Source organism: Marmota flaviventris, unplaced genomic scaffold, assembly GCF_047511675.1.
Source record: "Marmota flaviventris isolate mMarFla1 unplaced genomic scaffold, mMarFla1.hap1 Scaffold_49, whole genome shotgun sequence".
Lineage (NCBI taxonomy): Eukaryota > Metazoa > Chordata > Mammalia > Rodentia > Sciuridae > Marmota > Marmota flaviventris.
The window spans coordinates 2641021-2662417 of record NW_027288305.1 but is presented as its reverse complement, the minus strand read 5'-3'; the positions used below and the strand labels follow the sequence as shown (position 1 = coordinate 2662417).

The following is a 21397-nucleotide window of genomic DNA, read 5'->3' as shown; positions in this document are numbered from 1 at the left end:
CAATCTAATGTGACACACTTCTTTTTTCCCTCACATCATCATACATGTATTCTGTATAACGATGAGGGTCTCCTTCCATCTTCTGTGCAATTCCACTTCTCCCTCACTTTCCCTCCCACCTCTTTTCCCAAGTGTGTTTTATTTTACAGAATGAATTTAAAAAGCAACTGTTACCAAGTAAATATAATTTAATATAAAAATTTAACATGAATTACTAATATTAAAATTATTAAACAAAGAACATATAAGTCTGCAAATTCCATACAATATAGACAGTTATGTCTTTGGAAATGAAAAACAAGCTCCTGCTCCGAGTCTTACAGGTTAATTTCAGCTGCTGTGCACTGCAGGTATCATCTCTCCTGTGTCCCAGGGCCAAAATCTCTGCTCTCCCAGGTGTCTTATGGGGTCTATAAAACAGAACAAGGTAAAAAGGTCACTTGGCATGAGTTAGTGGCCACAGAGAGTGGCCAGGACCACAATTGTCCTCAGGAAATGCAAGATGAACTTGGGCCCTGATCTCTCCTGGGGTCTGGGCAGGGAGCACTGAGGCTGGTATGCTGCCCTCAGCTGAGGGTGTTGTCTGTGGGAGGAGTGTCTATGAATGTCCTCAGGAGGAAATTCTCATGGATATTCACCTTCAGAACCTTCTGAGGCTGCTTCCCTAGAGAGTGAACATGAGGCAATGGGAAGAGTTCTCTAGGACATTTGGGTGTAAAGGCTGAGTAGCATACATCTGGGACCCTGAAGAGCAGCATCTGTGATGATACAGGGTGGAGCAAGGACCCTGGCTCCTCCAGCCCTACCCTCTGTAGTGCCATTCCTCAGAGAGCTTCCTGCACTGATTTTAACCAAATTGTACCTTCCCTTGCATGGCCATGGTCACATGCAACTATGGAACCTTCAGTGCTCTAATTGATTCTTATGGATTGCAACAAAGTGCAACAAAGAAACTTAAGAAAGCAAAGGAGAATATGTGGACTGATTTGACCTCTGCTCTCCTTCCCATTCTTTCCAGACTCACATTTCCTCTTCCTAAACTGCTTTATTGCCTTTGTTGCATTGAGCCCACATATTAAAACAGGAGAGGGCCCCTGGAAACAATTCATGTTAGGGGACCTACATTCCAATTGTGTAATCTTGACCTAGGAAAGGAAGGATACATTCATGCATGCTCAGAGCCAGCAAAGGCAGGAGAACCCAGCTATTCAGTGGTCGGTAAAACAGAACCAGATTGTTTGTGTCTCATGTATCAGGCAACAACTCAGTATTTCTGATGCTCCCTACAACTCAAACTCAGTGTATGGGTATGCAGTATTACTCAGCATGATTCAGTGGTGTTGCCTGTGGTAAAAAAAAAAAAGTAGGGAAAGACTAAGAATGTTAGTGCAGAGAGATTGAACAGACATTGAAGGTCCAAGGACCTCAAAGATCTGGATGAGGAAAGCACCTTTAGAAAAGTCATAAAATGTGGGAAAGATGAAACATGGAAAATCTACAGAGTCTTTACATAAGAAAGAATAATTAAGAGAAACCAATAGAAAATCAATTACTTGCAGATTTCTTGTCCTTTTTTCCTCCTTCTCATCCTCTGAATCACTTTCTGTGTTTTCTCTGTGGACCATGGCCGTGATGGTGATGATGTGGCCTTAGAAAAAGGAAAGGCAGAGTTAAAGTCAAGGTGAGAACTTAAGTTACTCCTCTTCCTGGTGTTCTAGAACCCACAGTCAAAGCTCTCCATTCTTTTTCTTGTCTGCATTCCTGTCTCCTGGCCTCCATCACCTCACCTCTGCAATGAGAAATAGATCTAGCATCCCAAGAGCTCTTTTCCAGTTCACATTCTGCCATTGTACTTGGTAGGGATTCTGTTTCATCCTGTTCCTCCAAGAGGCAGCCACAGTCTCCCTGATTTTCTGGACTTAGGCCTCTTAAATACAAGCAAATTCAGATTTTCCTCCTAGTCCCAGGGCTTGGGAATTAGACGAAGACTGGAGGTTAGAAACATGTTCAAGGAGGAACTTCTCCCCACTCTTTTACAGGAGAACACAGTGGCCTGTCCAGGGAGCACATAAACAATTTTCTTTAAGTTGCCCACATTTGGGAGTTCATTTTCAACCAGAAATAGACAAAACACAGAAGAGAAAGTGCTGCTCTAAAAGGATAACAATCAGAGGGGAATTGTGACTTCTTACTCACTGCTTATCACTAGTGAGAGCTTCAATTACAGGTTTGCAAAGTGCTTCTAAGAAAGTACGTCCCACTAGATTCTTTCCATTGTGGGTCAAACCTAAAGTGCAGATCTTATTTCTTTCATGCACAATGCCAAAAAATAATCAATAATGAAAGCCAAGCTACTTGATGTTTATTAGAGGCAAATTTAGGACAGAATGGGACTTAACATGGAAGATTGTGTTTACCTGGCAAAGCAAAAGTTGTCTTCTTATGAACAGGATGTCAGAAGGTCTACTAACTCTTCTTTTATGAAAATAATACATATTTCTGTTTTTTTTTTCTATTTTATTCCCATTCCTCATTTCCCACATGAGTAGGTGAACTCAAATCTTACCATGAAACCTTTCCCATTTTGTCATACCCCAAGGGCTGTTCCTACCTGCAGGCTCTTCCTCGTCACAGCTTGAATCATAATCTTTGCTCCATGTCCAACCTTTAGAGACACAGAGACCATCAACAGAGTTACTTAAGATTGACTCATTCTTTCTTCTACACAACTAAGCTTATGATGGTTGCTAGGGTTGGATGTTTTTTTTATCCCACACTGAATTGTGTGATTGAGGCTTGGTCCTCAGTATGGCCACGATGAGATTTGTGAAATCTGTGTGAGGAAGGGTCTGCTTGGAGGTGTTGAGGACATTTGATGGTATGAGAGTCAGAAGTAAGAATATAGATTTCTCAAACCCTTGTTAGATCCTGTTATATAAGAAGAGCAAATGAATCAACTGATCCCTGCTGGCTTCGTGTCTCCCAATGTGATGTCTCTCTCCTGCACCTGCATCCATGCTGACACCACCAATCATGCAATGCAGCTAAGAGAGTATTCACTAAAGCCAAGTGTTTGCCAGTGCCATGCTCTTGTATGTCCAGAACTGTAAGCTAAACACACCCACCTGTATAATTTATTCAATTTATGGGTTTCGTTATTGGAAAGAAAAATATAGTGATACTAATATTAATAGTCAGGATCATCTTCATCTCTGTTCTGGGTTCTCAGACACTCTCTGAGTTCTGGGGAGTCAGAGGCCTCAAACAGCATGCTGCAAACAATTGCAAACCTTCTAATGAGAGAGTGGAGCTGTAAGGAGTCAAATTTTAACTACTTTCTTCCATTGGAACATTATCCCTCTCTCATTGAAACAGACCAAGCTGACATGCAAACTGTGATGCCAACAGTTTCATGAATATAAACTCACAGAACATACACTGTGCCATCATCAGAGCAGCGGCCCAGAAGAGAATGACAATGTTCTCTGCTTTATGCACATGGGTCTACTGGCCACTTTGAAAGTTTCGTATTAAAATTAAAATAAAATTAAAAATAATGTTATTTTGGATGGCCAAGACCAGGAGTTCAAAGATGAAGCAGACAAGAATTTCCTTCCCCTGGGTTTCCTTGGACAGCAGTTTGCTAGCATGTTCTCACTCCTCATACTCCTCATTTATAAGTAGACTGTGGTGTCATGCAAAAGTGAAAAGTGCCAGGAACTCTCTGAGGGCCTGAGGAATCGACATAAACAAAGTCAACATTAAGATCCAGATGGCTCCCCTCAAAGTCAAGCACATCCCACCTAGAGCTCATAAGAAATGTGTGTGAAATGCTTGGACACAATGCTATCTTCTTAACTTCCCTACTGATTCTGGCTGGTCCTGGTCAGATCCCAGGTGGATACATGGTTCATCGTAGAGCCCCACATGTTGAACAAGTGAGATCTTAGCACACAGTTGCATTTATCAAATGATGTCATGGACTAAGATGAAGACACTCTGCCCAGGGGGGAGTTCAGGGATGAGAAGGAATGATGACCACAGTGGTTCTACCCTCACAGTGACCAGTCAGTGTCAGTATCCATGTATGTATGAATAGAAGGACCTAGACAGCATTTGAGACTGACCGTATGAAGACCTATCATATATACTGTCAATGTGATATCCTGCAGGCCACACAGGGGGCAGCACAGACCTAAACTAGGGATCGGACACCACTGCTGTGCTGAGCTGGACCTTCACTAGAGCCCACCTTTTGCTCTGTAACTAGATGAGCTGCAATTGTGCTGATCAGGACCCATGAAAATCCATTCAGTTAAAACATGTTTCTACAAAGTAGTGTCTACAAAAAGACCCAATAAGGTAGCTTTCAGTGTCAGTTGGAACATGCAAAATAAGACCTTCCTTAGCTACAGTAATCTCTGGCCTGTGCATCTCCTCTGTCTCAGATGCCCACCATAAGTGAGCATAGTGCATTGTTGGACCTGAGGGTCACTGTTAAGGATTGGCCCTGTCCAGAAACTTGTGCCTAGAATGGGGATTGGAAGATGAATTCTGACACCTCTCACAAAAAATGTATATGAACGTGAAAAATTTTCATGAGTGAAGTGTTGTGAACAATCACATGCACTGATTAAATATAGGACCTACTGACAGGTGAGGTTTGCTATTAAATGAAGTTGCTACTGGTGCAGTGACAGGAATGAAATGGAGCTTTTTCTTTATAGAGTGTCGTGAAAATTTTCTGGGTATTGATGGGATATGTTTTGCATGTTAATTGAGGGATTGGTGCGGAATTAACTGCACACATGGAAAGTTTACAGTTTGATCTATTTACACATATACAATATCATGATCTAATGGAGATGGCTTTTTTTGTTTAAACATGTGCACATTGGCATGTTGGCATGTATATATCTAGAGAAACAAACAATTGTGCAAAAACGAACACAAAGTCACACTCAGAATCATGTTGCATGAATGCACACAGAGACACATGTATAAAACTCTCATTGACCTAACCACTTTGCTCAACTCACACAGGTGCTTCAAGGAAATATGCAGAATGGCCATAGATTTTTTTTTAATCAATTTAGACCACAAACCCCTCACTTCTCATTCTCAAGGAGGTAGTGGAATCACTGAGACTCTGCACTCAAAAGGAAGGAAGACTCTCTGACCCTTGGCATCATCTACATTTTGCAACAGGAAGAGAGTGAGGTCAGGATACATACCAATTATGGATCCTCTTGAATCCTCCTGTAAATACAGAAAAGGAGTCACTATGAAGATCAAGCCATGCTCTGTCCTGTGTGCACAAGTCTTTTGTTTACTTGGTGACATTAGAATATCCAATGAGAATGTGGGCAAATCAAGGGAACAGATAGCAAATGTACTCTCACCAAATGACACAAGCTTTTCTAGGGGATTTGTGTCACAGGTCTATATTAGGTGATAATTAAGGAATTCGATGGCCAGGAGGGAAAACCATAGCCAGGCACAAAGCTTGTTATCATACAGTTTGTAGTTTATACTGTTTCTTGTTAATGTTGCCTTCAGTGAGGTCTCATTTGGCAACAGACACCCTGATGAGAATCTGCACACTCAGGAAATTGTATATGTCATCTCCAGGAAACCATATCATATTACAAGAGAAAGAGAAACTAAAGAGCAACACTTGGATTTCAGAGGAAGATAAGCAATCTTACCATGGCTTTTGATGGGGCCTCCTGACCCATGCTTTCTCCAGGAATGAACTCCACCATGTCATTTGGGGGAACTAGGAGGATGCAGAATAATGATTAGTATACTGATTTAAGGCTTATGAATAGTTCAGGGTATTTCTTGATATGGACATCAGTGAAAATATACAGCAAAGATAAGAACAAGAATGAGAGATGGCCGCGAATAGAGTGCATCACACCCCGTGTACCGCATCACTTCACAGGTGAATACAGGGTTAGAACGACAAAAAGCTATCTTGTTAGGAATTTCCAGCAAAATTGGGGTGCACCAAAAACTAGAGGAAGGATTTCCATCACCGAGGACCAGTTACTGAGTCTCAAATGCGAGCCAACTGTGCGACCAGAGATCCAGGCTGACTGATCCTCCACCCGCCCTGCGGCCCACCCTGCAGCTACAGATGGGGGGGGGGGTGCCACCGAGAAGCGACCAGCAAGCAGAGAGAAACGGCGCTACGGATTCTGTGGAGTCCTGCCGGCTGTGCCCTCACTGAGCTCTGGGCTGAGTTCGGGGTAAGAAAGCAGTCCAGTTCTATCCCCCACAACGGAAAGTCCACCAAGGAAGCCAGCGGCCACCATCTTGGAGAGCTGACGTCACCATTGCCAGGTTCCGACAGATTGCCACAATAAAACAGCATGAACAACCAGACTACATATAACTTACTAAATGCAAACAGATGAATACTACGAATAAGTCTATAGTCTGCCTAAGCCCTTAAATACCCCCAAGTACTCCTGTCTATTTTCTTGTTAATATCCGCCTGCATTTGAGTAACCCCCCAAAGAAGCTAACATATACTAACCTCCATACAATCAAATCACAAGACCTTAACATAAAATCCTAAGTCCAAACCTCAGATCTCTATATGCCATCAAAATCTGAAGGCCTTTAATGAAACCAATGAATTTACCTTAAATGACAATTAAATCCAACATCTCTAAATATTGTCTCCTAACACAAAGTAGAGATAGTGGAACTATAAAAACCAAAACAAATTTAAAGGAGAAAACAGAAACACAGCAGTCAAACAGAGTTGGAAAGTAACTTGAGCACCATGAAAAAAACAAGGGAAAAAAGGAGCACAAACAATGCAGGACAACTAAAATACAAAGGAGAACCTAGAGGCACCAGAAAAATGGACAGAGAAAGAAGTCAAGGCATACCTAATTCCGATGGAATGGAATCTTAGAGAAGACTTTAGACAGCAAGTTCAAACAATGAAAGTATATTTTGAAAACGAATTAAATAAGCAAATTCAAATGTCAAAGAACGAGCTCTATCAGGAAATAGAGATTTAAAAAAAAACCAAACAGTAATCCTAGAAATGCAGGAAACCATAAACCAAATTAAAAACTCAAACGAGAATATTACAAATAGACTAGATCAAGTAGAAGCCAGAACATCCGATAATGAAGACAAAGTTTATCAACTTGAAAAGAATATAGTCAACACAGAAAGGATGCTTAAAAGACACGAGCAATCTATCCAAGAGATATGGGATGTCATAAAAAAACCAAACCTGAGAGTCATTGGGATAGAAGAAGGTATAGAGGTTCCAACCAAAGGAATGAACAATCTATTGAATGAAATAATCCTAGAAAACTTCCCAGATATGAAAGATGGGGAATGGATTGCCAAATCCTGGAAGCCTACAGGACCCCAAACACTCAAAACCGTAATAGACCAACTCCAAGACACATAATTATGAAGATATCCAACATACAGAACAAGGAGAGAATATTAAAAGCTATGAGAGAAAGGAGGCAAATTACATTCAGGGGTAAACCAATTAGGTTAACGGCTGATTTTTCATCACAGACGTTGAAAGCAAGAAGATCCAGGAACAACGTATTTCCAATGCTAAAAAATAATGGATTCCATCCAAGAATACTGTATCCAGCAAAATTAAGCTTCAGATTTGACAATGAAATTAAAATATTTCATGATAAACAAAAGTTAAAAGAATTCGCAGCCAGAAAACCAGCACTGCATGGCATCTTGAGCAAAACACTACAAGAAGAGGAATTGAAAAACAGCACCCCAAACTAACAGTGGGAGGTAACTCAGTAAAGGGAAGGAAAAAAAATAACTAAAAAGGAAAAACTAGCCATATTAAATAAAATAAATAAACAAGAATGACGGGTAGTACTAACCATATTTCAATAGTAACCTTAAACGTTAATGGCTTAAATTCACCAATTAAGAGACATAGGCTAATAACCTGGATTAAAAAAACAAATCCAATTATATGCTGCCTTCAGGAGACTCATATGATAGGAAAAGACATACACAGACTGAAGGTGAAAGGTTGGGAAAAATCATACCACTCACATGGTCCCCCGAAGCAAGCAGGAGTGGCCATACTCATATCAAATAAAATCAAATTCAAACCTAAGTTAATCAAAAGGGATAAAGAAGGACACTACATACTATTAAAAGGAACCATCCACCAACAAGACATAACAATTATCAATATATATGCACCAAACAATGGTGCTGCAACATTCATAAAACAAACTCTCCTCAAGTTCAAGAGTCAAATAGACCACAGCACAATAATTATGGGTGACTTCAACACACCACTCTCTCCATTGGACAGATCCTCCAGACAAAAGCTGAATAAAGAAACTATAGAACTCAATAACACAATCAATAACCTAGACTTAACCGACATATATATATAATATCAACCATCATCAAGTGGATACACGTTCTTCTCAGCAGCACATGGATCCTTCTCAAAGATAGACCATATATTATGCCATAGGACAACTATTAGTAAATATAAAGGTGTGGAGATCATACCATGCAACTTATCTGATTACAATGGAATGAAACTGGAAATCAATGATAAAAGAAGGAAGGAAAAATCATACATCTCATGGAAAATGAACAATATGTTACTGAATGATCAATGGGTTACAAAAAACATAAAGGAGGAAATCAAAAAATTCTTGGAGATGAATGAAAATACAGACACAACATATCGGAATCTATGGGACACAATGAAAGCAGTTTTAAGAGGGAAATTCATTTCCTGGAGGTCATTCCTCAAAAAATGAAAAAAAAAAAAAAACAACAAATAAATGAGCTCACACTTCATCTCAAAGCCCTAGAAAAGGAAGAGCAAAACAACAGCAAATGTAGTAGAAGGCAAGAAATAATTAAAATCAGAGTGGAAATCAACGAAATTGAAACAAACAAACAAAAAACATTAAAAACAAAGTTTTCCAGAAGCAGACGGGACTCAGAGGAGGAGGTATTGCCCAGGCCCAGCATGGGATGCCCTCGCTCACCCCAGACAGTCCCTAGGAATGTGGGGCTCCCCATGCAGGGCCAGGGAGGTGGCCTCCTTCTCCCAGAACCCACCCAAAGGCCCACAGCTGGACCTCAGTTGGCCTGTGGGATGGATTGTCACCTGGGAGGACAGCACTGATTTTCTGCTTTTTTTTCCTAATTCCTACTAATGTGTTGGTTAGTGGGGTGTCCTCAGGAGTCACAGGTCCTTCAGGACCCCTTCCTTTTCTTTTTCTCCTCTACTTTCTCTCTCCTTGTCTCCCTCCTCTTCCTCTCTGACATTTGGGTCCTGCTCAGACCTGCACTCTGGAGGCAGCTCCTTCCTTGGAACCAGGCTTTATGGCCACTTAACAACTGGTACGGCCGCTCAGGACCATGTCCCACCCAGCTTTCTGTCAGCCAGGCCACATCCAGCAGGAAGCAGGGAGGGAATGAGCCGGGTGCATCATTGCTTTGTTGCTTAAGGACTTTAAAAAAATAAGGTAAAATTCACATAATACAGAATTAAAATAGGGTTTTATCACATTCACAGAGTGGTGCAAACACTGTCTCTATCAAGTTCCAAAACTGTGGCGCTCGGCCCTGGCAACCTCTGATCTATGTTATTTTTCTCTGGATTTCCCAATTCTTGTATATTTTGCAGAAATGGAATCATGTCATATCTGACCTCATGTGTGTTTTTTATTTCACTTAGCATAATGTTTTCAAGGTTTATGTAATCATAGGATGTGTTAGTACTTCATTCATATTCATGGTTGAGTAATATTCCATTGTATGGATATACCACAATTGTTTATCCATTTGATTGTTTTTGAACTTTTGGATTATTTCCCCCTTTTCAGTGAACATCTGTGAAAAATAATTTTTTGAGGGGGAAAGTTCCTACTTTTATTATTTATTCATATGATAATTTTGTGGTTAGCTTTTTGTGGGGACTTCTAGACTTCCTTACCATATTGCTGTGCAGAAATTGATCATGTGTTTAAAGGACTCAAGTTGCAAGTACATGAAAAAATGCTCAACATCTCTAGCTGTCAGAGAAATGCAAATCAAAACCACCCTAAGATACCATCTCACTCCAGTAAGATTGGCAGCCATTAGGAAGTCAAACAACAACAAGTGCTGGCGAGGATGTGGGGAAAAGGGTACACTTGTACATTGCTGGTGGGACTGCAGATTGGTGCAGCCAATTTGGAAAGCAGTATGGAGATTTCTTGGAAAGCTGGGAATGGAGCCACCATTTGACCCAGCTATTCCCCTTCTCGGTCTATTCCCTAAAGACCTAAAAAGAGCATGCTACAGGGACACTGCTACATCGATGTTCATAGCAGCACAGTTCACAATAGCAAGACTGTGGAACCAACCTAGATGCCCTTCAATAGACGAATGGATAAAAAAAATGTGGCATTTATACACAATGGAGTATTACTCTGCATTAAAAAATGACAAAATCATAGAATTTACAGGGAAATGGATGGCATTAGAGCAGATTATGCTAAGTGAAGCTAGCCAATCCCTAAAAAACAAATGCCAAATGTCTTCTTTGATATAAGGAGAGTAACTAAGAACAGAGTAGGGACGAAGAGCAGGAGAAGAAGATTAACGTTTAACAGGGATGAGAGGTGGGAGGGAAAGGGAGAGAGAAGGGAAATTGCATGGTAATGGAAGGAGACCCTCAGGGTTATACAGTGGAGGAGGTAGAGAGAGAGGAGGGGAGGGGAGGGGAGAGGTGGAGAGGGGGGAGGGGGGAGGATGGGAAAGGCAGCGGAGCACAACAGACACTAGTATGGCAATTTGTAAATCAATGGATGTGTAACTGATGTGATTCTGCAATCTGTGTATGGGGTGAAGGTGGGAGTTCATAACCCACTTGAATCAAAGTGTGGAATATGATATGTCAAGAAATTTGTAATGTTTTGAACAACCCACAATAAAAAATTAAAAAAATAAAAAAAAGGACTCAAGTTGCATCCTGAAGTCTTCTGCCTATAGTCCTGCCAGGTATTATCTGAGTGAAAGCATTTAGAGCCTTGAAATGTGCCCTAACTGTTCAGCAGTGAAACCCTGGATGGACCATGAAGGAGAGTTTGGTGCAGCATAGGACAGGGGTGGAAAGTCAAGCCTCAGCCACCCCTCCATCCACTGATTCACCGTCCACTGATTCACCATCCACTGATTCACCATCCACTGATTCATTGGTAGAATGTCTATCACATACCTACCTCACACCAGTCCCTCTGCTGGACATGGGAAGAGGTGCATAAGGTATAGGTGACTCCTGAAGAGGCTTATGACCCTGGGGTGGGGGAAACAGACACACAAATGACAATCAGCCCATGCGTGTGGCCTCCACCTGTAATCCCAGCTCCTCAGGAGGCTGAGGCAGAGATCACCTAGCTCATTTCTGGGAAGGTAGAGCAAGGGACAGCGAACAGGGGTCTCTTCTGGGGACAGGGCTGGGTCAGGAATGTGGTTCTGCTTGCCTCTGTAACTTGAGAGCCCAGCACATAGTAGGTGCTTAGTTTTGCCTGGCACATAGTAGTCATTCAGTAAACGACTGTCAGTTGTGTGGATTCATGTTTCCAGAGAGGGACCTGACCTTTAGTTTTCTGCCCTTCTCTGTGGTGGTGATTGGTTCTCATCATGGGTGAATACAAAACAAAGGTGATTCTCAGTTTTTGAGTGTGATCCTTCGTCTTCTGACCTTCCTCCCCCATCACTGTGCCAAGGAGGATTCCAGCTCCCGTTCACATGACAATGCACAGCCATCAGTACATAAGTGTTGCTCTGAAATACGGGAGAGAACTGGCCGGCCAGCCGCAGGTCTGTTTATTTAAAAGGGAAAACTCCCCCGGCAGGTGAGCGAGGGCCTCCCGGCCTCCCTGCCTCCCACCTCCGCTCTGGGTTCTGCGCCAGGATCTGGTGCCCAGGGCTCTCCCAGGCCCCGGGTCGCCTCACAGAATGAGCCAGGCAGGGGATGGGGAGCTCCTGGCAGGGACGGGTGGTCCCCACAGGCTCAGGCAGGACCTCCGCGATGTGCGGGGAGGCCAAGTGTGTACCCCAGCCTCAGCCCGGTTGGCTTTTCTGGGCCCATTTCATCCCTGCCGCAGTACCATGGACGGGACCTTGGCTTCCCAGGGGTGGGTGTGACCAGAGTTGGGGACTGACTGCTGGGGACAGGGGCCCTGGCAGCCTGGGTTCCTTTCCAGCCCTGTGGGGACCCTCGACAGCAGACTCCCTCACTGGCCTTGATTTTCTCTTCTGAAAAATGGGGCCACTGCAGTGCGAGGGAGAGACGGCCTTGGGGGGAACTCACTGCCACCTCATGCGCCCACCCCCAGGTCACCCAGTCCCACTCACCACCATGCAGACCAAGGCACCGCCCCTCACCTGTCCTCCTGTCCGTCCCCAGGTCCACCCTTTCACCCCACACACATGGACCCAGTCACACACCCACTGCTTCACCCACTCACCCCCGTCCATCTGGCCATCCATCAGTCCATCTGTCTGTCTATCCACCCATCCATCCGTCTACCCACCCATTTGTCCACTCAGCCGTCCACCTTCTCTCTTCTCTCATCCGCCCGCCATGCCGTCCCCAACCATCTTCCCCGCCCACCCCGGGGTTTGCAAGGTGACCCCAGCCCTGGCTGTCCCATTTTACAGATGGAGGAGCCTCCATCACAGGAGAAATGACAGAGAGCTCAGGGTCACCATCAGGACCCCTGTTGGCTGGCCTGCCTCGGGTGACCAGTGCCTCTGAGGGGCCTGCTCTCTCGGAGGCGATCTCTCTGGAAACCTGTGGTCAGGGGGAATGATAGGCTACAAACGACACAGCACTCAAGGTGGATCTGCCCTGTGACACCGTTTGGTGAGCACCTACTGTGTGTTCCCCAGGTCTGATGGCACTGTCCCCATTCTACAGAGGAGGGGATCGAGTCTCTGAGAGGCCAAGTTATGGGACAGAGCCCAGGCCCCAGATCATTGGGTGGGATTCTAAATTCCTCTTGTCTCCGCTCTGCCACTTGGGTCCTGGTATCTGCCCTGCCACCGCACACAGTGTGGCCTCAGGACACGCGGAACCTCAGTGTCCCCATATGTCCTGAGAGTGACCTGCACGGTTTCTGGGGTTGACCGCAGAAGAAGAGGGGAGAACAGGAGCCAGGGGTTGCCACAGCCCTCGGTGACCCCGCTCACTCACTCATTCAACAAACACCGTGTGCCCTGCGCTCCTACTCTGTGCCTGCCTGAAGCTCAGCATTGGGAACACAGAGGTGACAGAGAGGGACAAAGGCTTCCACTCTCTGGGGAGGAAACAGTAGCCAAGTCCACACTTATGTTCAGCAATGGGGTGGTGACAAGACTTCTATGAGAAGGGGACAGCGTCAGGAGGGCGGAGGGGACAGCCCTCCAGGAGTACACGCTGCTTGGTCTCAGCACTGACCCCATCAGGAGAAGAGCCTGGTGTCAGGGCTGCAGGGAACAGAGGACCAGGCAGAGGGAACAGTGAGTTCCAAGGGCTGGTGTGGAGTCAGCCTGCTGGGGACATGGAACTGGGGTTGGGGACCTTGCCAGCCTCTGCTCGGGACTTCTCCACGTGACTCCTGTGACACCACATTGACTCTGGTCATTAATGACAGTGGCATCCCTCCTGCTCTCTGGGAGAGTTGAGCTGGGACTCTGCCTTATAATTCTCCTTCCCTCCAACGACCTGTGTTTCAAAATCATGTCCCCGCATCCCGAGGCCTCTGGGGACCAGGTATATTTCACCAAATCCCAATAAATAAACATAATCAATCCATGGACTCCAGGGGGTTATGGGCCACTCTGCCAGGGAACTGGGCGGGTCATCCCGCAGGGCCGGGCTGAGTTATGGGGGCACTTGAAGCCTCATGATGGGTCATGGCTCCATGATAGAGTGCTCGTCTAGCACGTGCAATGCCCTGGGTTCAAGTCTAAGTACCACACAAAAATAAATAAGTAGAATAAAGGTATTGTGTCTGACTACAACTAAAAACAGAATATTTTAGAAAGTCTCCTTTTAAGGTATCCACGCTGTTGATTCTTGTCCATTTTCTCCAAAGCCAGGACTCTCGCCTGACGGTCTGGCTCCTGACTGTCCCCTCCGCACCTGGCACACAGCCTGGCCCACACAGGGTGCTCCGTGGATGGGGTGGGACCAACCTGATGTCCTCACTCCTGTCCTTCCAAGGGTTGTGCAGGTGGGTCCTGATCATTGTCACACTGGGACAGCAGTGAAGGTGCCGTTGGGTCCCCTCCAAGCTCAGAGATAGTTAGTAATGAACCGATTCATTTCAGGAGGGGTGGAATTGGGCTGGGGACAGAGACGTGAATCAGGGCATCAGGCCTGGGAAGGCTGACCTGGACCCAGGTGCCCATTTTGCCCAAAGCACAGGGTCGATGGACTGGAGGGACCAGGACCCCTCTCCAGGCTGACCTCTGTGCTGCAAGGGGCTTCATGTTTGGGGGGATCATAATTTCTTACAAAGAATAGAAAATGGGGGTGGGTGGGGGAGAGGAGCCACAGACCAACGCCAATGGAACCCTTCATTTCCGTTTCCACCCGAGTCCCTGGAGGGTGTGTGTCCCCTTTTTATTTTCTTTTGCACCTGACCTGGCCTACATAGGGCTGGGGATGTGGCTCAAGTGGTAGCACGCTCGCCTGGCATGCGTACGGCCAGGGTTCGATCCTCAGCACCACCTACAAACAAAGATGTTGTGTCTGCCGAAAAATAAATAAATAAATATTAAAAAATTCTCTGTCTCTCTCTCTCACTCTCTCTCTCTTTAAAAAAAAAAAAAAGAATTGGCCTACATTGCACATGTCCATAGAATTCATGGGAGGCTTATTTAAAGGTAAGAGATGGTCATACTTTAGATATGAGTTGTCTGGAAAGCTCAGGTGTAAGACAATGCAGGAAAGTTTTGAGGTGAAATGATTGGGTTTTGAGAGCTTAATCCTAATGAGTGCATTAATCCACTGGTATGGACTAACTGGATGGTAACTGTAGCAAGTAGGGTAGACCTAGAAGTAGTCAATCAGAGGGAGCATGCCTTTGGGGTTCATAGTTTGTCCCTGGTGAGCAGAGTTCTCTCTCTGCTTCCTCATTGCCGTATGCTGAGCTGCTTTCCCACTCCTTACACTTCCCCCACTATGTTCTGCCTCACCTTGGCCCCAGAGCTATGGAGTTGGTGGTCAGTGGAGTGAGACCTGAAACTATGAGCTACATAAACTTGTCCTGCTCTAATTGTTGTTGTTAGATTTTTTTTTTTTTTTTTTTTTTTTTTTTTGCCACAGTGATGTAAAAGGCAACTAAAACACAGACTAATTTATCCAGCAGGGAATATTCAAGGCAGTACAGCATTTGAGATATGGCCTGGGTATTTCTAGCTGCTTTCAGCCTGATATACCATGGGGCTCAGGAGCAAAAGCCAGGGTAGAAAGATTGAAAATACTTGCAGGTTCTCCAGAAAAGAAAACTTTGTAATGTTGGGGCAAAGGATGGTGTGGTTGGTAAAGAGATTACTTCCATTACACAGAAGCCACCTTTAGGCATCTCAGGAATGGGAAGGACACCACCCTTAGCAGGCTCAATGACTTGTGGAGAGATTATCAGGGTGCCCTGCTTGCAAAAGGCAGCCTCAGAATCCTATGTCCAGATTCATTTTGCTGTGTAACTAACATCATATCGGCTCACAGAGGCCATGGTCTAGGTGGGTCTGGCTATGTCCTCATTCCCAGCTGACCTTGGTATTGTCCATGTGATGCTGGTTATCAGGCTTACAGAGTGAAGAGTTGAGGAGTTGTGAAGGTTTGCATTCATACTTCAGAGGAAAGGCTGGTGACCAGGATGTGCCTATCACATTCAGAGTGCAACCCAGTAACCCCAGAAACAGTGATTTATCAAACTATGAGAGTGGAGCCAGTGTTGTGGTGGAGAGCTCAGTAGGTGAGCAGTGGCAGGCCTATGAACACCTTCTCAGGTAAGTGAAAGTCAGTGAGCACAGAAGCTCTAGGGAGTGGTCCCACATCAGACCAGGCTGGAGGGTAAGGAGGCTCAAGCTCTAGGGGAGCCATATTACACCATCAGGTGCCCTAGTTTCCCACCTGGAGCACTAGACTTAATGGAGCACTAGACTTAACGTGTGCCCTGCTGTGCTTTTTCAGTTTCCTCCTTACTACTGTCCTCTTCTTCCCTTTGGGGCTAGTTGTGTTTCCCCTGTGTAGTTGTATCTTTGAAATGTGTTAACTTTCTTTTTGATTATTAATGAGGATTGCAGCCAATGCAGCTACAAAAGGTTTGATTCTGCTGCTTTGCTTCCACTCATGAAAGTCAGTAACTGAAGAGGCAGAGAGGAGGGAGAGGAAAAGGCTTCATTGGGAACAATTCAGCATTTCAGAGATGAATGGTTAGCTCCTGGTTTCATCTTGCTTAGTACTTCTGAGTGAAAGTGTATACAGCGTGTTATGTGGAATCGTCCTCTCAGTCTTGGGCAGGTGGACACAAGCACAGTTTACTAGCGTTGACAGACTGTCCTTTAGAGGGGTCTGGGGTCATGGCTCAGTGGTAGAGAGCTTGCCTGGCATGTGTGAGGCACTGGGGTCAATTCTTAGAACCATATATAAATCAATAAATATTCATAGACAACTAAAAATATATATTAAAAAATGTCACTAAGGAGCTGGGGATGTGGCTCAAGTGGTAGCGCACTCGCCTGGCATGTGTGCAGCGCTAGGTTCGATCCTCAGCACCACATAAAAATAAAGATGTTGTGTCTGCCCAAAACTAATAAATAAATATTAGAAAATTCTCTCTCTCTCTCTCTCTCTCTCTCTCTCTCTCTCTCTCTTTCTCTCTCTCTTAAAAAACTGTTATTTAAAGAAGTTGGGATTCTGTGGGTTATATCTGGGTCCAGTGGACCCTGATACATCCCAGACCTGTGAATCTAAGATAATGTGATTTTTTATATGCTTGCAATTCTGAAGGTGTGTGTGTCTGGTTTCCCTCCTAGTCAGTGTCTTTTGTACACTTCTGCCAATACCTTTTAATTTGGACATTTCCTGTGATATAGTAAGGTGGAGTGCCCAGTGCAAGGGCCCTTTTAACTGACTTTAGTGCTTTTAACTGACTCTATGGTTAGTCATTAAGATAGGGTTGAGGGTGTGGGGAGAAAAGAAAGCTATACTCATGAATTAAAAAGAAGAGAATTGCAGGAAAAAAAAAACGTTCAATTCAGGGTTCAGCATCACTGTGTTCCCTTGAGTCTCAGAAGAGACATTGGACAAAAACTATTGAGAATGCACTGTTGATATTTGTGGACTCTTGGAGTCCAAATGCTTGTTTATTTATTTATTTTTAATTATTTATTGCTGTGAGACAGACATGAGCTTTTGGGGACAAGGGATAGATGTTCTGGCATTAACATTTGGTGTTCCTCAAAGGCTCACCTCTAAAACATCTTGTTCCCAGCTGAAGTCATTATTGAGAGGTGTTGGAAGCTTGTGGAAAGTGGGGCCCATTTGATGAAAATTACCTCATTGAGGATATGCCACTGATGGGGTACTGGGACCCTAATGCACTTCTGTCTCTGTCTCTCTCTCTGCCTCCTAGCAGCCATGAGGTGGTCAGTTTTCCTATGTCATACACTCTTGGCAAGATGTTCTGCTTTGCTACAGGTCCAGAGGTAAGAGGGCCAAGTGACCATGGACTCTAATCTCTGAAATCATGAGCCAAAATAAATCTCTGCTCCTTTGAATGTGGTGATCTCAGGTATATTATCACAGGTTTGGAAAGTGATTAGGACAGCTGCTATCCAAAATATAAGAGGCCCCAGAACTTCCTCTAACCAGATTCACCCCTTCTGTCTGAATGTAACACAGAAAAGCTGACAATTTACTCACTAATTTTTTGAGCAACAAACATGCCAGTAATATCTTCAGGTTAGAATTTGGGCATGTAAGGATGCCAAAGGCCTCTTGTGTGAGAACACTGCAGACCCCATTCAGAAATTGCAGCTGATGTGGCTTAGGGAGGATCCCAGGTGAACATGCCCAGCCCTAGCATGGGAACACACATTGCACAATGGTCTGGCTTTCCAGCTAGAAGACATCCATCTGGGCTGACAGTGGATACTCAAAAGAATCTATTAGGGGTGATTCTCTCTTTTAGAAACCCCTTAAATGTCCCAGAGTACCTTCATCTCCAGAAGCATTATCTGAGAGTACTCTCTTATTATTTGAAGAGTTTTTCTCTATATTGAGCAGTTATTGCGTGGCTGGCAAGTACCTTTCAGTTTTATAGGAGGGAATGTGCTCTTTCCTTTGCACTTTTATATTTTCTTACATTTTCAACAACAAGGTATGTGCCTGAAATCGGCATCTTCACCCCTCTACCTCTGTGTGCAGGGCCCACAAGATAATATCCTTGAACTGGGTGTGTCAGTGTTCAGATTATATATGTAATGTTCTGTGTGTGTGTGTGTGTGTGTGTGTGTGTGTGAGAGAGAGAGAGAGAGAGAGAGAGAGAGAGAGAGAGAGAGAGAGAACACAAGAACTTGTCCCTCTAGCACCAGGACTTTGTGCTTTCATGTGTTTCATGTGTATAGGTATGGAAAGGATATGAAACAAGACACCATAAATTCTCTTGTGTGGGACTGTTTGGTTGTCATGTGTAAATATTTTCTGAGTGATTTCTTTGGTCAGTGTTGGATGAGTACCTTTCTGGCAGGACATGTGTTTAGGGTTTTAGTGGTGCGTCTGTAGGTGTTGTTGGCATTGTGGACTATTGTGAACATGACTATTGTGAATGCATTTGAGAGGAGTTAGGATGTTGTCTTACTATTATGTGTTGGATCTGTGCATTTTCAGATTTTAGAATGTATGTGTATGTTCATGATGTCTACGTCAGAATTTAGGGTCATAATCTTTGGTGTTCAGAGATTTGGAGAGAATGGAATCATGGGGTATGTTGGGGTGTTTGGAATTATGTATATGTGGCACATAGATGTGTATAGATTCTGTTGATAATGTCTCAAGTGGACTGCTGTGTATTTTCTTGTTTAGGGCTTTGAGGTGATCATGTTATTCTTGGGAATGGAGGGGTATCCTTTGTGAGATGTAGGAAGAGTTAGCAGTGTCTGTACATCTGAGATTTGTTGTTGAACTTCATATTCTGAGGCATTCTGTGTATGTGCAACATAGAGGTAATTGTATGTTTTCATTTGAGAATACAAATTGTTTTCATGTTAATAAGTAATTTGTTTGCTCCATTCAGTTACTGAGGGAGTGTTTGTGTGATTGCTTTTTGGGTGATACTGATTGATGTGTGGTCTAAAGATATGTGTATCTGAAGCACACCAGATACTCTCAACCAAAAGACCCTTGCCATAATTAAGCTTCTTCTCTTGTCAGATCAGCAGCAAGTATGCAAAGGTTACTGTGGTTGGTAGCTTCCTCTTTCTTGTAAATGCCAGATTTTTTTTTTTTTTTTTTTTTTTTTTGTAAATACATGTGAAACCTCTGTCTGGCCTAGAGAATGGAATGAAAAACACTTGTCAAGTGAATCTTCAAGCCCTTTTCCCCCATGGGACATAAAAGTCAAAATATTTTGAAATTATCTGTCCATAGAATGTTTCAGGCATGAAACACACTCTGGACTGGTTGGCAATAGCCCATAAACCTGCTTTCTGAAAATCCCTCTGGTATCCAGCCTCTTCAGTCCTACTTCATATCTATTTTAAGTGTTTCTTGGAGGCGACTGGAATATGTATGAGACTTTGTAAGGAAGGTTATTGATTGGAATTGTTTGGATTTTGCTGTGTATTTGTTTTAATTTGGGCATGAGAAACTCTGGGGTTACAGTCAGGCATCTGGAAGATAGGAAGTTTATGCTATTGAGGATTTTCAGAGCTCCACAGTGTTGTATGCTGTTGACTGAATATATCAGAAAGTATGAGCAGTTTTGTACATTAATAGTGAGTTCTGTGCCCTTTAATAGTGAGAGAGTGGCTGCATGTACTTTCGGTCTGTGGGAGTACTGTGGATTTGTAGATTCAGATGGACACGTGTGTTCCCAGACTTGTATAATCTAGGACTGTGAATGTATTTAGGAAGTGTGATGGCTGAGTATTCATTCTCAAACTGTAGATGGGTAGTGTGTGTTTCCACTGAGAGAATATAGGAGTTATATTTATATGGGAATACAAGTTAGGAGGATTGGATACTGACAGTGTATATGGGTTATTATGACATGGTGGGACTTGTGAATAATTATTAAGAAGAGTGTTTGAATGGAGTATTTTGGTGAATACATTTGATATTCACAAAATATTGATTTTTTAATTGAATTTATTTTTTTTTTTGTTTAGGGAAGGGTGTGACATTAGAGTGCAGGGTAAAATATGTGTATTAAGGCCACACATGTGTTATGTATGTATTTGGGAAATGACAATGAGTAGATTGTAGGTGACATCATTGTTGTGTACATTTGGAAAGGGTTGGGAAACTTTATGTGTTTTGGGGAGTTGGTGTTTGCATATCAAGTGATTCTGGGAATATGGACTCATGTTTATGTGTGTATGTTGGTGGTTGTACCTGTGTCATTTAGGGTTAAGGATGTTACATTTTTGTAATCAGGGTATTTCTGGTTGCACTCAATCTTGTAGAAGTTCAAAGAGATTTTTGTGTATATTGTATTTCTGATGAGAGGATCAAGTCTGTGAGATTTTCCAGAGTATTTAGGGTTTTGTTTATGTGACTTCTGGTAACAAATAGGGTTTATTGTATGTGTGTGTGTGTGTGTAGGGGGGTTGTATGTTGTATTTCGGTGTGCATGCATACTCAGTGTTTGCTTATATCATGTGCATGCCTTCAGGAAGTGTAAAGTATATAGAAATGTATAAGCCTGAATTTGGAAATGTATTCATTATAGTTGCATGTCCGTCAGTACCTGGGTGATAACAGGCATGTGTATTTGTGGGTATGTATAGAGTATATTTTTTTTTAGAAAGGAAGTTGTGGTGTGTGTATTCAGGGAAAGAAGGGATAAAGGTGATTTATGCATCTGTGTTTTCGGTGGGATGGCAGTGAGTTGTGGGTCATGCACCTGTTTCTAAATGTGAGGTGTTTAATGATATCTGTGGTGGAAGGGGTTGTAATGAGTGTGCATCTTTACATGTGTGTGCCTCAGCAAGAGGTGTTCACAGGTCTCTGTGGCTGGGTGGCATGTGTGCATCTGTGGCCATAAGGGATGGCAGGAACACATTGGTGATGGCAAGCCTTTCCCAAGTGCACTGATGCTTGTTCCTGTTGATCTGGAGCTCCAACAGTGATTTCTGC

General features: G+C 43.6%; 1 protein-coding gene across 1 annotated transcript in view; it reads right to left on the bottom strand.

Annotated features, from left to right (window-relative positions):
• Positions 1 to 217: 217 nt before the first annotated feature.
• The window catches only part of LOC139704315 (uncharacterized), a 37657-nt gene continuing 16477 nt past the window's right edge, over positions 218 to 21397 (bottom strand). The window contains exons 2-6 of the mRNA XM_071607272.1: positions 5709 to 5779; positions 5235 to 5259; positions 2612 to 2665; positions 1554 to 1648; positions 218 to 410 (exon numbers count right to left, since the gene is read on the bottom strand). Coding sequence (XP_071463373.1) covers positions 402 to 410; positions 1554 to 1648; positions 2612 to 2665; positions 5235 to 5259; positions 5709 to 5779 — 254 coding nt within the window. The 3' untranslated portion in view covers positions 218 to 401. The remainder of the gene's footprint in view (positions 411 to 1553; positions 1649 to 2611; positions 2666 to 5234; positions 5260 to 5708; positions 5780 to 21397) is intronic.